Source organism: Boleophthalmus pectinirostris, unplaced genomic scaffold (assembly GCF_026225935.1).
Source record: "Boleophthalmus pectinirostris isolate CB_2022bp ecotype Guang Dong unplaced genomic scaffold, ASM2622593v1 HiC_scaffold_5, whole genome shotgun sequence".
In the NCBI taxonomy this organism is placed as follows: Eukaryota; Metazoa; Chordata; class Actinopteri; order Gobiiformes; family Gobiidae; genus Boleophthalmus; species Boleophthalmus pectinirostris.
Window position 1 is genome coordinate 36411181 of NW_026571404.1, and position 15261 is coordinate 36426441.

Consider the following 15261-nt stretch of genomic DNA (forward strand, 5'->3'; position numbering starts at 1 on the left):
GACCAAGACTACATCTGAAGCCAAATCGAGACCATCTTTGTAATTTTTGACATTTATTTGTATTTTACAGTTATTTTGGCACATATATATCAGTGGTTTTATAAATGTATCTCCATTTTATTACTCGTCGAGTGTCAGACCTCAAGACCAAGACAACACTGAGTCCAAGCGACTTCAAGACCGAGACAAGACTGAGTCCAAACGTAGTCAAGTCTGAGACAAGACCAAGACTGCAAAATTCAGTCTTAAGGCTGGTCTCGAGACCTATGACACTAGTAGGTACAATGAAATCATAAAATTAAAAAAATATTATCAATGAAGTATGCATTTATATCAAATGAAAATGTTTTTTTTAGCCATTTAAATGAAGTATGAATTTAATTTTATGAATTTGATAACAGAAATATTGTATTTTAATTTTCAGGGCACGACAAACTCAAGAACTGCTGTAATACTGGGGAAAGACATATTGTTCAAATACATGGGATGAAATTTGGTATATGGCTTTAACATATTCTGTTAATGTCACATTGGTCAGAAAGTGTCTCCTCCTCTCTCCGTCGCAGCAGTAGAACCATCTGTCTCCTCAGATTATCTTCCTCAACTGTTTCACCCATTTCCTGAGCCTTCACCCTGTACACTCAACAGGAGTGACCAAAATGTAAGATATAAACACTTAAATCTATCAGAAAATGACTTCAAAGTAGTGAAATGATCTGTGCATGCAGCAAGATAATTTTACTCGACAAGTTCTCTTAAAATAAACAATCTCTAGACTAGAATGAAGCTGTCTCTGGTCTAGTACGTACAGTAGATAATAAATCTGAAAATAAGATGACTAACCTGATAAGTTTTGGCCAGATCAGAGAAATTTCCAGTGTACACAGCCTGGTATTGCTTTCAATACTGAAAAATTAGCTGGATTTGATAATGGCTTCCAAATATTGGTTCAGCTGATATCCTGGTTGGACGTATAAACTGATGTGATAAGACCATTTGGTTGTAGTCGGCCCAGAAAGTCTCAGAATGTTTGAACTTTTATTAAAGTTCTTCAGTTGCTTCAGGGAAATAACAGCTCCATAACACTTCTAGAACACTTTGTTTTATTTTAGTTTTGTTTAAAGGAAATAAATGCTGTTTTCAGTTACTTCTGCGCTGTTATCAGCTGATATCGGATAATAGCAGATACATAAAGCTGTAGTATCAGAATCGGTATCAAAGTGAAAGAGCTGGATCAGTGCATCTTTAACATTGTGCAGCTCTAATATGTGGGATTCTGTAATTGGTTGTCATGTTTACACACAAACACTGACATGCCCCGCCCTCTGAGCTAACATAGCGGGTATAGCTCCGCCCTCACCTCCTGATGAGCCCAGGGGTGTTGTGCATGGTGTATAGGCGAGTTTTAGCTGATGTCATTGTTATTAAAAGCCCGCGTTGCATGTTGGGAAATATTTTGGTCGGAGGCAAGAAACAGGATAGCGGTCAAACACAGTGCGTAACCTCACGTATTTCTCCCCGATAATGGTAAATTCCTGCTGCATTATCAGATGCACAAATAGAAGCACAGAAGAAGGAAAATGTCTTTTTCATATTCTGAGTGAAAAGAACCACTAACGGTGAATTAAACGACTTTCAAACATTCTCAGAGCAAACATAGAAGATCCTAACAAACCGTGGACTCCAACAAGTTCAACAACACATCGAGACTCTTGGAGGTTTTCATCTTTCCTGCTGTGAATGGCCCAGGAGTTTCCACCAAGTCATTGTGGATATTGCCCAAGTGAATATTTGTCCAGGTAGTTGGTGATTCTGACCAGAAATTTGGTTTGGTCCACTTTTTGTCGGGGTTGAAAAGGGTGATTTGTTGTCCGTCGATGCTTATGACCAATTTCTGGTCAAATGGTCTTGGGTCCTCTGCCGTTAGAGTGGATAAATAACCGGGATCAATACCCTTTACGTGTTTTCTCGCTCCGTCCGTCATGTTGAATTAGTGTTTCTTGCCGCCGACCAAAATAATTCCCAGCATGCAACGCGCGCTTTTGTCAACAATGAAACTCGCCTATAAGAATTGGTATCAAAGTGAAAGAGCTGGATCAGTGCATCTTTAACATTGTGCAGCTCGAATATGTGGGATTCGGTAATTGGTTGTCATGTTTACACACAAACACTGACATGCCCCGCCCTCTGAGCTAACATAGCGGGTATAGCTCCGCCTTCACCTCCTGATGAGCCCAGGGGTGTTGTGCATGGTGTATATGGGTGTACATGGGCGTACACGGGTGTACACAGGCGCGCTGCAGACGGGCGGGGTCAGGTCTTGTCTTACCTTCAGTGGAGCGTGCCGTGGCGTTCATGTGGTGAACCGTGTGCCAACTCAGACCAAACACACAAACACATTATAAACCACAGGCATTAAAGGAGAGATGCCAACGCAGCCGCAGGTCAGACACCGAACACTGAAGAATACTGAAGATTACTGAAGATTACTGAAGTACACTTTAGTACACAGAAGTACACTGAATAATACTGAAGAACACTGAAGAACACTGAGGCAACGTACTCTCCTTAAGGAACGGTGTGTGCGATTAGGATTATAAATATGAAAAACATATGTTCTGTGGCAGCAGTAGTTCAGTTGGTAGAGCATTCGCCCACTGATCTGAAGGTTGGCGGTTTGATTCCAGCTCTCGACATAAACATCACAGGTTGAGCGGTCAGATCCACTGACCCACAGGTTGGCTGGTGTGATTCCAGCTCCCACAATGCTGCTGTTGTGTCCTTGGGCAAGACACTTAACCCACATTGCCCACAGTGTCTGCGTACACTGGTGTGTGAGTGGTTCCTTGTTGTAAAGCCCTTTGAGTGCCTTGAAGGTGGAAAAGTGCTATAGAAAAATGTGACCATTTACCATATGTGTCCCCATCAAAAACACCTCTGAAGAGGTTTTAGAGTCAACCATGGATGTTTGAGTAATCTAGCTCACAGCAAAAACTGGAGGGTTAAAATTTCAGGGTGAAATATTTCAAAGTCGTTTTTAACACAAAAAGTGTTATTTTAACAATTTGAAAGTTAAATGGAGGTTCGAGTTGGGATAATTTGATCATTTGAGTTGATACAGTTGAAGTTAATTCAACTTCCCCTAGTGTTCAATCAACTTCCCTTAGTGTTGATTTGACACCTGCCACTGACCACTTCAAACTCCTGTGAGAGAAGACCAGTTTGAACTAAGTTTGTACATCATTTCATCTTAGATTAACTAAAATAAAGTGTAAAATTTAAACACCACTGTGTGTTGTTTAGTTAAATCAGGATAACCCTACAAAGTGTTATATAACTCTTGATTTTGGGGTTAAACAGGAACTTTGGTCCAGTGTTACTTAATTAACATTAAAAAAAAAAAAAAAAAAGTTAAATTAACTCTAGAACAGACTGGACTCATATAAACCCTGAGAAAATGCTGAAATTGATTCTGTGAGAGTCAATTTTAACACTCCACTTATTGCTGTGCTGGGCCCTGTTCAAACTCTCCTTATGGTTTGCTGCAAGATTCTGTGCAAATGCTCCACCAGCAAGCCTTCCCAAACCCACATGACAATTCTCCATAAAAATACAAAAACATAATATAAAACTGTACCTTACAACTTGACAAACCTGATGGAATTGATTGTGATTGTGTTGTGACAGCACTCTGAACCAGGAGTGACTCAGTATGCTTTTCTTACATGGCCATCCATTTCTTGATTATGTATTTTATTATCTAATTTTGTCTTTTTTTATATTAAGATTAGTATTTTTAGACTGTGTATCCACTGGGGGCCACAACCAAAATCTTGTTTACGGTCACCAAATGCCTAGAACTGGTCCTTATGAAAAACACTGCAATGCTGATATATTTTAAACTACAAAAATAATTTGGTGTTTTGTAACTTTGAACTAAGTGGCAATTTTAGCAACTTAAACTCATACAATCACCCACCCTTACATAAGAGATAATACTCCCTACAACTGTACAATTCACCCTTTATGTAACATATAATACTCCCTACAACCGAACAACAACTCACCCTTATGTAACAGATAATACTCCCTACAACTGTACAACTCACCCTTACATAAGAGATAATACTCCCTACAACTGTACAACAACTCATCCTTATGTAACAGATAATACTCCCTACAACTGTACAACTCACCCTTATGAAAAAGATCATTCTAACTCCATACAATTATACAATAACTCACCCTTATTTAACAGATAATACTCCCTACAACTGTACAACAACTCACTCTTATGAAACAAATAATACTCCCTACAACTGTACAACTCACCTTTATGGAACAGATAATACTCCCTACAACTGTACAACAACTCACTCTTATGAAACAAATAATACTCCCTACAACTGTACAACTCACCCTTATGAAACAGATAATACTCCCTACAACTGTACAACTCACCCTTACATAAGAGATAATACTCCCTACAACTGTACAACTCACCCTTATGGAACAGATAATACTCCCTACAACTGTACCACTCACCCTTATGGAACAGATAATACTCCCTACAACTGTACAACTCACCCTTATGGAACAGATAATACTCCCTACAACTGTACAACTCACCCTTATGGAACAGATAATACTCCCTACAACTGTACAACTCACCCTTATGGAACAGATAATACTCCCTACAACTGTACAACTCACCCTTATGGAACAGATAACCCTCTATCCTGTCAGTCATCATATCATTGTTGCAATGTCTTCCTTTTACTTGTTGTATAAAGATGAGATTTTATATTTTATTATTTATCTTTCTAATTTATTTTGACTCGTACATTTACATTTATACATTTATATTTACAAATAACTTTAAAATTCCTTACTGCAGAAATTAGAACCAACTCTTCAGATTCATCATCTTTTACTCATATGTCACGGCTCAGAGATGCAAGGAGTCAAATGTGGCCAAATGGCGCCATCTTGTGGTTCATATGTGAGAATACAGACGTTTGATTTATATTGTACACCAATATCTTCACCATTACAGTACCACATTCCGTTTGACAGATGCTACAAATATAATTATTCAAATGTTTGTGCAGATTGAAGACAGATTTTTGTTTTGTTTTGTTGGTGTGTGTGAGTTGAGAGCATTAAAGGTCTGAAAACTGACTCTTGTGAGATTTTAGTCATGTTGGAATGTTGTTACCTCCTTAAAAATATACCTGAAATAGTGTTTTGTCTGAGTAACCCTTTATTATTAGTCTGTCTACATGTCCAAAGCTCAAAATGCTCTGTTCCACCTTGTGATGTCATGTAGTGGTAGTTTTAACAGCTACCTTTTACATTTTGTTTGGTAGAGATTGGCAATTCCAGAGCTAAAATTATCCAAATGATTCTAGTGAAGGTGTATGCAGAGCACGAGTGTCTTCAGTTTGAGAGAAGAACTCAAATTAAACTTGCAGGGTTTGTGTGTTAAACATGTGTGAATGAAACAAAACACAACTCCTGGTCTGTTTGTGATGAGGAAACAACATAAGAACATAGATCCGAAAATAGTGTGGAGTGACTGAACAATGCACGTTGGGTGTCTTGAAAAGCACTATAAGTAAACAAACAAAGTCAACACAGTTGTAATTTTCTTTTAATATGTGGTGCATTGTGTAACTTTTCTGGTGGAGGGTCCGTCAACTGTTTTTCTCCCCAGAGATGTGATTGCTTTGTTTGGAATGTTTCACATTATGGCATTAAACCTTCCGATCATGGAAACCAAACCAGACCAAGTTACAGTTCAGATCTGTGGAGATTAGACCCCGCTCACAGTCAGAATGTCTGTTTTTCTAGGTATTTTTGAGCTATAAAACCACCTGTAGAGCTGTTTAAAGTCATACTGTGGAACATTTCAGACGGAGCAATGACAGATCATAATGAACACCAAAACCAAAACATCAAACACCAAAATGAATGAAATCCGTGGATGTGGGAAAGAATCATTAGGGAAGTGCTCACTGTTCATTCAGTGAGCGAATTCAGACCATTATACACAAGATCAGGATACTTTTACAAACATAGTTTAGTGAGTTTGTTTTTGAAAATGTCTTGTTCTTTTGTCTTGTTCACAAAAAGGATAAAGGCTTCACCATAATATTCTTTTATTGTATCTTATTTTTCGCTGGGGATCAAGTTATAACTTGAAAATAAGACCGAAAGCAAAACGCTGAGAAGTGGAATGTTTAGGCAACAGATCAATATATATATATATATATATATATATATATATATATATATATATATATATATATATACTGCAGGAAGAGGAGAGAGAGGAGTAGGGAGAGGGGGAGGAGAGGGAAGGAAAGAGGAGAAAGAGAAGAGGGGGAGAGAGGAGTAGACAGGATGGAGAGGAGAGGAAGAGAGCAGAGACGAGAGAGGAAAGAGAGAGATGAGGGGGAGGACGATGCGCTGATGAAAGCAATAATTTACCTGTGTGCGCGCGGGCTGACGAGCACGCGCACTTGACCACAGCAGCGTCGCGGTGCGAGAGAAGAGCGCGTGAGTCATACGGGGACACGCGCACACACGGACGGACTCGGAGCTGTGGAGTCAGGAGTCTGGAGTCACCTTTGGACGGATTTATGTTCGTGCGTAAAATGTGCTGAGCGCACCGCTCTCTCTGGATCGTTCGGATTTCCATGACTGCGTAAAACCCTCCTCTCCGCGGCTCAGAGGATCGCGTGGAACTTGGACAGGGTTCATCACTCCAGAGGAGTCGTGTGTTTGCTCCGGTGGGATGGAGAACTCTTCCCAGTGGACTAACCTGAGCCGCGTGCTCTCGGACCTAGACGGGACAGCGGAGGAGGAGGACGAGGAGGATGCGGCGGGCAGCGGCGGGCTGCGCGTGCTCGTGGGTTGTGTGCTCTTCCTGCTCATCGTGTCCACCCTGCTGGGGAACACTCTGGTGTGCGCCGCCGTGGTCAAGTTCCGTCACCTCCGCTCCAAAGTCACAAACTTCTTCGTGATCTCTCTGGCCGTGTCAGACCTGTTCGTGGCGGTGCTGGTGATGCCGTGGGAGGCCATCACGGAGGTGACGGGCACGTGGCTGTTCGGGCGCTTCTGCGGAGTGTGGATCGCCTTTGACATCATGTGCTCCACCGCCTCCATCCTCAACCTGTGCATCATCAGCGTGGACCGCTACTGGGCCATCGCGAGCCCCTTCAAGTACGAGCGCAAGATGACACACCGCGTGGCCTTCGTCATGGTCGGAGTGGCCTGGACTCTGTCCATCCTCATCTCCTTCATCCCCGTGCAGCTCAACTGGCACCAGGAGGTCCGGGAGCAGCTGGAGCACGAGGTCCAACTGAGTGACAACTACAGCCTGAGCTACAGGTGCGGGCTCAGCACTCTGACTGTTACACCTGCAACACTTCTTAATCAGTCAGTCTCAACGCTCATCTTTAGTTTTCTCCTCTAGAACACACCTAAAAATGAGATGATATTTCATTCAGTCTCTGAGATCAACTCAGCTCTCGATCTCCAGCGTTTATCTGTCACTCACAGTGCGTCATTTTCCTTCTCCACAAACTCCATGGAAACACGGAATAAACTGTATTTTACTGATGACAGTGAGAAAGGCTCTTCATTCTAATCCCCCTCCCCTCACTGCTCTGTAGGGAGAAATGCAAATGAGTCCTTGAGTCAGGAACATTTTAGAGAAGTAGGTCACATGTAGAGCACTGCCTTCTCTCACACACAAACTTTACTCACAAGAGGAAATACTTGGACACAACAGCTCCAACATACACACTTTTAATGAGTTATTAATGAGCAATTACATTTATAAAAACTGTTTTAAACTGTATAACAGGAGGCAGGAGAAAGGAGAAAAACACATTTCCTCTGAGTTGATTAAATACTTAAAGGTGCACTATGTAACTTCTGCTTTCTATGTGTGTCTGCATATGTTACTGTACACTGTACACTTTTACCTTGAGCAGGTTCACATCTCCACAGATCTGACCTGTAGGGTGGCACTGTGGTACCCAGATCTCCTGACACTAAAGGATGGCCCCTGTAATAAAGTATATGCTAATTTTAACCTTCACAGGTACAGTAAAAAAAACATAATAATGAATACATTTTAAAATTACATAGATGGTTTTGAACAATAAAAACTGAAAAAAAAAAACAAAAACAAAAACACTTCTCACTACAGTGAATTATCACTAAGAGGCTGGGACTATCAGGCCTGCAGTTTTGATCATCCATTCATTTTTTCTAATTCTTAAGATACTCACTGTTACCATGTGAACACGAGGGGGACCAGGTGTTTCCTGGAACTCAAAAAGGCCAGGGGCAGTATCTTTGTTCTTGAAAACCAACAGGAAGTGTTCATGTGACCCTTGTGACTCCATTGACTCTGGCTCCAGTTGACGTTACATTGAAAAACATTGTCCCTCTTTCTGTAACTGCAGCTGTGAGCCTCAATCAACCAATCAATCAATCAAACTTTATTTATAAAGCACTTTTCATACAAAAATGTTACACAAAGTACTTTACAGTGATTAAAAACAATACCACATTTCCATCCCACCCAATCACCTACCCAACTCCCACCATCAGAGGAGCCATCTACACCAGGAGCAGAGAGCTGTATGCAGCAACCAGGAACTGCCACCGGGCCCAGGGGAGAGATGAGGCTCAAGCCCCACCCCCCCACCAGGACACAGGGCCCAGGGGAGAGATAAGGCCACCCCAGGTGCCCACAGGACAGACCCTGGCAGCCACAACCCACCACCGCTCCTGGTGCAGAGGCTCCTACAGAGGAAACACTGGAAATCCTAAAAATGATAAAGGAAATAATGCCAAAAATAAATAAATATAGTAAAATATGTATAATAGAAATAAGTAAAAGTATAAAATTTCAATCAAAAACTAAGCTAAAAAGGTGGGTCTTGAGCCTCCTCTTAAAAACATGAACGTTCTCTGCAGCCCTGAGGTCCTGAGGTCCTTGTTTTTTTGGTCTTAAAATGTTTGTATTAACTCGCTCTACATGATCCTGCTGTTCTTATTTTGCAATTTTGTCCGTAAATCAATTTCCTATTCCTAACCTACCTTAAGCTTCATGAGCTTCTTTTGACTGGAACTAAACACTATCAGTGTCGTCACATTGACTTAACCCACTTCTTTATACAGTCTATGATAAATACGTATAATTAAAGCTGCACTGTGTAACTTTTCTGGTGCAGGGTCCATCTAAAATATTTTTCTCCATGGAGATTTCACAGTATGTTTTAAACCTTCCTGTCTTCATGGAGACCAAATCAGAATGCTTGTTTTTTTATGTTTGGTTTATGTTTATCAGCTATAAAACCATTTGTAATTGAATAAATGTAAGGTAGAGCTGTTTAATGTCACACTGTGGAACATTCCAGACAGGGCAATGACATACCAACCAAAAAGTTACACAGTGCATCTTTAAGACTGTGTTTTTCTGCCCCCACAGTGTGAACAGCAGCGGGGGCAGTGTGCAGAGCTGCGTGGCCAACCTGAACCGCACCTACGCCATCTCCTCGTCCCTCATCAGCTTCTACATCCCCGTGCTCATCATGGTGGCCACCTACACCCGCATCTACCGCATCGCCCAAACGCAGATCCGACGCATCACCTCCCTGGAGCGGGCGGCGGGCCAGGCGCAGCACCAGCAGACCCAGGACCTCCGCCTCAACCGCGCCCAGCCGCCCCACCACCGGACCCACGACGAAGCCTCGCTCAAGTCCTCGTTCAAGAAGGAGACCAAGGTCCTCAAGACTCTCTCGATCATCATGGGCGTGTTTGTGTTTTGCTGGTTGCCGTTTTTCGTTCTCAACTGCACGGTTCCGTTTTGTGATCCCCCGTGCGTCAGCGATACCACGTTCTCCGTTTTCGTCTGGTTCGGTTGGGCTAACTCCTCCCTCAACCCGGTCATATACGCTTTCAACGCGGACTTCAGGAGAGCGTTCACCACCATCCTGGGCTGCAACCGGATCTGCTCCAACAACGCGGTGGAGGCGGTGAACTTTAGCAATGAGCTCGTTTCGTACCACCACGATACCACCTTGCACAAAGAGACCCTGGTGCCCTCCCAGACGGTGCAACAGCAGCTGCCCCACGTCATCAACATCGAGGCGGAGGATTGTCTGGAGGATTTGGGGGCGAGGTTCGACGAGGAGTCTGTGATTTCGAACTGTTCGCGGGGAGACAACAGGCTGCTGCTGCTGCCGGCGAATCTCCAGCTAGAAGATGACCCGGAGATCTCCCTGGACACCATCACGCCTTACACCCCCGCCAACCCCCTGCTGGGCGAGTGTGAGCCGCTCATCCCGGGACAGGTGCACCAGGAGGGGTAGGGCATCTGACTTTTTCATCTACAAGAGGTGTTTTCGAATTGTTTAAAGGTCCCATATTACGCCATTTTCTGATTCTAATGTTGTTTGCTTGTCACAGACCTGGAGTTGTGTTTGGTTTCTTTCACACATGTTTAACACACAAACCCTGCACGTTAAAGCTGCGTTCAGACTGCAGCCTGAAGTGACCCAAATCCAATTTTTTGGCCCCTATGTGTCCTGGATCTGATCTTTTAATGACAATCTGAACAACACAGGTCAGATTTTTTCAAATGTGACCCAGGCCACTTGGATATGTGCTCCTGAAACCGATACATATCTGATCTTTTGACATGTGACTTCAGTCTGAACGGCCAAAGCGCATTTATCCACCTACACGTTATCAACAAGACACAAACATCACTATTCTGCACTGAAGTCGGCAAAAATTGTTAATGAACTCCGTGTCACTGAAGTGAAGCACATCACCACTCACCACTCTTGGCTCCGTCTCCACATCCACACGTTCCTTTCAACGGACGTCGCTGCCGCTGTCCCACAAAACACCACGACCAAAAACCTCGTCCTTCTCCTTCTCAATCTCCTCCTTAAAACAAGTAAGTTGTTCATGTTCTGGCTCCAGGTACGAGAGGAACTTTAAAATCTCCAGGTGCTCAATGCTGCGTCCATGTTTGGACAACTTCTGTAAACACAGAGCACGCTCACTGCGGTTGACGTCATCATGTCCTCCAGGCCGTTTAATGTTCACACTGGAGTCACATACCAGTCACATTTAATTGGAAATGTGAACAACCTCGCAAAAACATTGGATTTCACAAAAAAATCTGAATTGAGCGTTAAGCCCTGCAGTCTGAACGTAGTCTTAGACTGAGTTCTTCTCTCAAACAGAAAACACTCTGTTCCACCTTGTGATGTCATGTTAGGTTACAGTGGGTTAGGTTCCTTTATTCGTACCTGTAGGTAAATTTGTTTTGCAGATTTAAGAGGCTGGTCCCACATTTCACATTTCATTCATTCCACATTATGTACAATAAACACGTATAAAAACATTGTTGCAAATAAAGTGTTACAATGCAGAATGGTTATGTTCCATAAATAATTCATTCATTCATCATGCTTAACTAAACATCACAGTAAATATTAAATACATATAAAACATGATTTTCCAAAACTGTGTACTAAAATTGATAGAAAAATAGATTACAATTTATTATTTTATGACCTTTGACCAGAGGGAAGCAGCTGAAACTTTTCGAGAAAAGTGCTTTTCTGTTGTTTACAGTGTATATGTAGTACACATGATTATTGTTTCTCATTTGGCACAAATCAAATCAGATCAAATTCTGAGTTTAGTGGATGTTGCGTGTCTTTTAGAATCCTCTGGGACATCCTCTGTAACTGTCTTGAGTACAGAGAGTCCAAGCTGCTCTGGACAATCACCTCACTCGCCCATTTAACCAACTGATTCAGGGAGTTCTTGTTTTTAGCAGAGACGCTCCCAAACCATGAGACCAGTGAAGAAGTTCAATCTGATTCCATAAACGTTTCACAGAACAGTGTCATCATGGTTCTGTCTACACAGTAGAAGGACAGGCCTAAGCTCATTTATATTCTTGGGTCTGCTCACCTTAGGGACTGAAACAATCACTTTCCAGGATGTGGTAATACAGAATGTGCTCCACTGTGTTTTTAAATTTCCATACACCTCCACTATTGGATGATTTCAGCTCTGGAATTTTCTCTTTACTGAACAGTAAATTTAGCTGTTAACTTGAACACTACCACTAAATGACATCACAAGGTGGGACAGAGCATTTTGAGTTTTGGAGATGTAGACAGACTAATAATGCAGGATTACAAACATGTGTGAATGAAACAAAACCCAACTCCAGGTCTGTTTTTAATGAGGGTACAACATTCTAACATGACTTCAAGTCAGAATAAATGTTGTGGAGCCTTTGTGGACAGGACCTTTGGATTAGATTGTTTTTGTATAAATGAGAGAATTCTTGGATTGGGTGTCTGGTGTCCTCTGCTGGAAACAGTGAGGACTGAAGCAGCTTGGAATGACTAGTATGTACATTTTCTAGTGGGGGAGTCTGCCACTTGTTTGTCTCCATGGAGATGTTACTTTACTTGTAATGTTGCACAATGTGGCATTAGACCTGTATTTCTTTCTGTGTTTTTTGTGTGGTTCGGCTGGGCTAGTTCCTCCCTTAACCTGGTCATATACGTCTTCAGAAGAACGTTCACCACTACCAGGAGGGGAAGGACATCTGACTTAAATCTCTCTGAATTGGTTAAAATAACATGTTTTTAAGCTTTTTAACACCTTTGTACTAGATTGTCACAGTTTATAAAATTGTATAAATGTGTGAAAATGCTCGGTCCTTTGCTGGAGACACTGAGGAGTGGAGTGGACTGGAGAGGCTTAAAGATGGACTATGCTCAGAGTCTGCCATCTGTTTGTCTCCATGGAGATGCTCCACAGAATGACATTAAACTTCGTCTTGTGCCACACAGGTGGATTTATTACAAAAAAAAAAACCCTTAAAACAGGCATTCTTACTGTGATCTCCACAGATCTCCTGTAATTTGGCTATGCTTGATTCCATGGAGATAAATAAGTTTAATGTCATACTGTGGAACATTTTAGGTCAACTTTTCTTTTACTCCGACAGCTCATTAGTGAGATGTCTTTACCCTGACATGTTTGGGCTGCTGCTGTGATCAGAAGTGTTGGTGGTGTCGGTGGTGACGTGTCATATCTCAGCTGTTGTTACTTTCAAAGTCCTTTGAAATCAGATGAGACTCCATCATCTGTGATGAAGGAGCATTCCTCCTGTCTCACACCTGGAACACTCAGTGAAGCCAGCAATTATAGGAACGAATCTAAAGCCCAGTTCCAGATTTGAAATTCCAACTGTGAGCAACCAAAGAGCCAATCAATAGTGACGGCGTTGAAGGTAACACCCGCTCCCTGTTGAACCAGCAGTGTGGGTGCCTAGCAGTGCTGTCAATCAAACTTACTGATAGTGGGAGCAACCTGATGGAAATTTGTTTCCATGAGGTTTGTCTGCCATTAACGTTCATATAATGTTTCACAGACAAAATTGTGAAATAAAAACCTCAGGACCATGTAGAGCTGGTTAATATGAACATTTTAAGACCAAAATGAGGATCCTGACAGCTGCAGTTACAGAGAGAGGGGCAATGGTCACTTCCTTGCTCACTTTGTATTTGGTTATGTCCATGTATGTATACTGTGTATGTGACACTTCACCAGCAAGACCTGTTCTGAAGATGACTCACAGAGAGCAGCCTAAACATGTCAAAGTAAATACATTTCACTGAGAAGATGTCTGAGAAAAGAAATGAAAAGTAAAGCAGAAACTGTCTTCATAATAAAAGCATTTCAGGATCTTGCTTGTCTCATTTGCCGAAGGTGAGACACTGAAATGATCCAAAAAGTCCATACGTTGTGAGCAGGAGGAGCAGGAGTACTTGTGTTTTTCTGGATACTGATTACATTTCAAAGGGGCAATTTGAATTTTATTTTTTTTTCTAAATGTTGTATGTTTTGTAATGACTGAATATATTTAGTTAGGACTTTCTATTTTGTCAAATAAAAATGTGTTGTTTTGAAGAGGTTTAAGCCTGATTTCCTGACTTTTTCAGCTAGGGCCCATGAACCACAACTAAAAACTCTTATAGTGCAAACTCCAAAAAGTATATTTTGTAGATTAGAAAGTTGCATTAAACTTCTTCTCTTTAATTCACCATGTTACCTGTTATTGTTTCGAAAATGCTACATGTGCAGACAGTGTTGGGGAGTAACAGATTACATGTACCGTCATTACGTAATCAGAGTACAAATTATGAGTAACTGTATTCAGTTACTGTTTCAATGAGTGGTAATTGGATTACAGTTACTTTGTTGAAATAAATGGATTACATGGCGGTATTTTCCAGTTTTCACATTTTGGGGTAAACCAGGACTAAACCAGGACTAAACCAGGTCTAAACCAGGACTAAACCAGGACTAAACCAGGTCTAAACCAGGACTAAACCAGGACTAAACCAGGTCTAAACCAGGTCTAAACCAGGTCTAAACCAGGACTAAACAGGTCTAAAACCAGGTCTAAACCAGGTCTAAACCAGGACTAAACCAGGACTAAACCAGGAATAAACCAGGTCTAAACCAGGACTAAACCAGGACTAAACCAGGAATAAACCAGGTCTAAACCAGGACTAAACCAGGACTAAACCAGGAATAAACCAGGTCTAAACCAGGACTAAACCAGGTCTAAACCAGGTCTAAACCAGGACTAAACCAGGAATAAACCAGGTCTAAACCAGGACTAAACCAGGACTAAACCAGGAATAAACCAGGTCTAAACCAGGACTAAACCAGGACTAAACCAGGTCTAAACCAGGCCTAAACTAGGTCTAAACCAGGTCTAAACCAGGTCTAAACCAGGACTAAACCAAGTCTAAACAGTATGAGACCTAACAGTAGGGTGGACATAATCATATAAATTTCTCATTTCTCATATAAAAATCATTTCTCTATCAATAATATTTTTAATCTGGTTAAGTAAAGACTGGACTTTTAATTGTCTTTTAACAGACAAAACATCTTATGTGAAGATTCTAGTCTTTGCTTCTCTACAGTAAAACAAAAGTCTGTTCATGGAGACTTGGGCTCAACAGACATTTGAAGAGAACAAACAAGAATTTTCAGGATGCGGTTGCTACATTCATGTAGTTTTAAAAAGCATGACAATATCAAGTAATCCAAAGTATTCAAATTACATTACTCACTTTAAGTCATTTAATGGATTACGTTACAAACTACATTTTGGGGTAT

The 15261-nt window shown here is 41.5% G+C and overlaps 1 protein-coding gene across 1 annotated transcript; it reads left to right on the top strand.

Annotated features, from left to right (window-relative positions):
* The first annotated feature begins 6799 nt into the window (after positions 1-6799).
* Positions 6800-10394, top strand: LOC110153151 (D(1)-like dopamine receptor). The gene is made up of 2 exons (XM_055162728.1): positions 6800-7395; positions 9512-10394. The coding sequence occupies exons 1-2, from the start codon at positions 6800-6802 to the stop codon at positions 10392-10394; spliced, it is 1479 nt and encodes a 492-aa protein (XP_055018703.1).
* The last annotated feature ends 4867 nt before the right edge of the window (positions 10395-15261 follow it).

What these genes read in the sequence shown, in the direction of transcription:
- LOC110153151 (XM_055162728.1), top strand. Translation starts at nt 6,800, where the DNA reads ATGGAGAACTCTTCCCAGTGGACTAACCTGAGCCGCGTGCTCTCGGAC. An exon ending in AACTACAGCCTGAGCTACAG is followed by an intron (nt 7,396 to 9,511) that starts GTGCGGGCTCAG and finishes CTGCCCCCACAG; the next exon opens with TGTGAACAGCAGCGGGGGCA.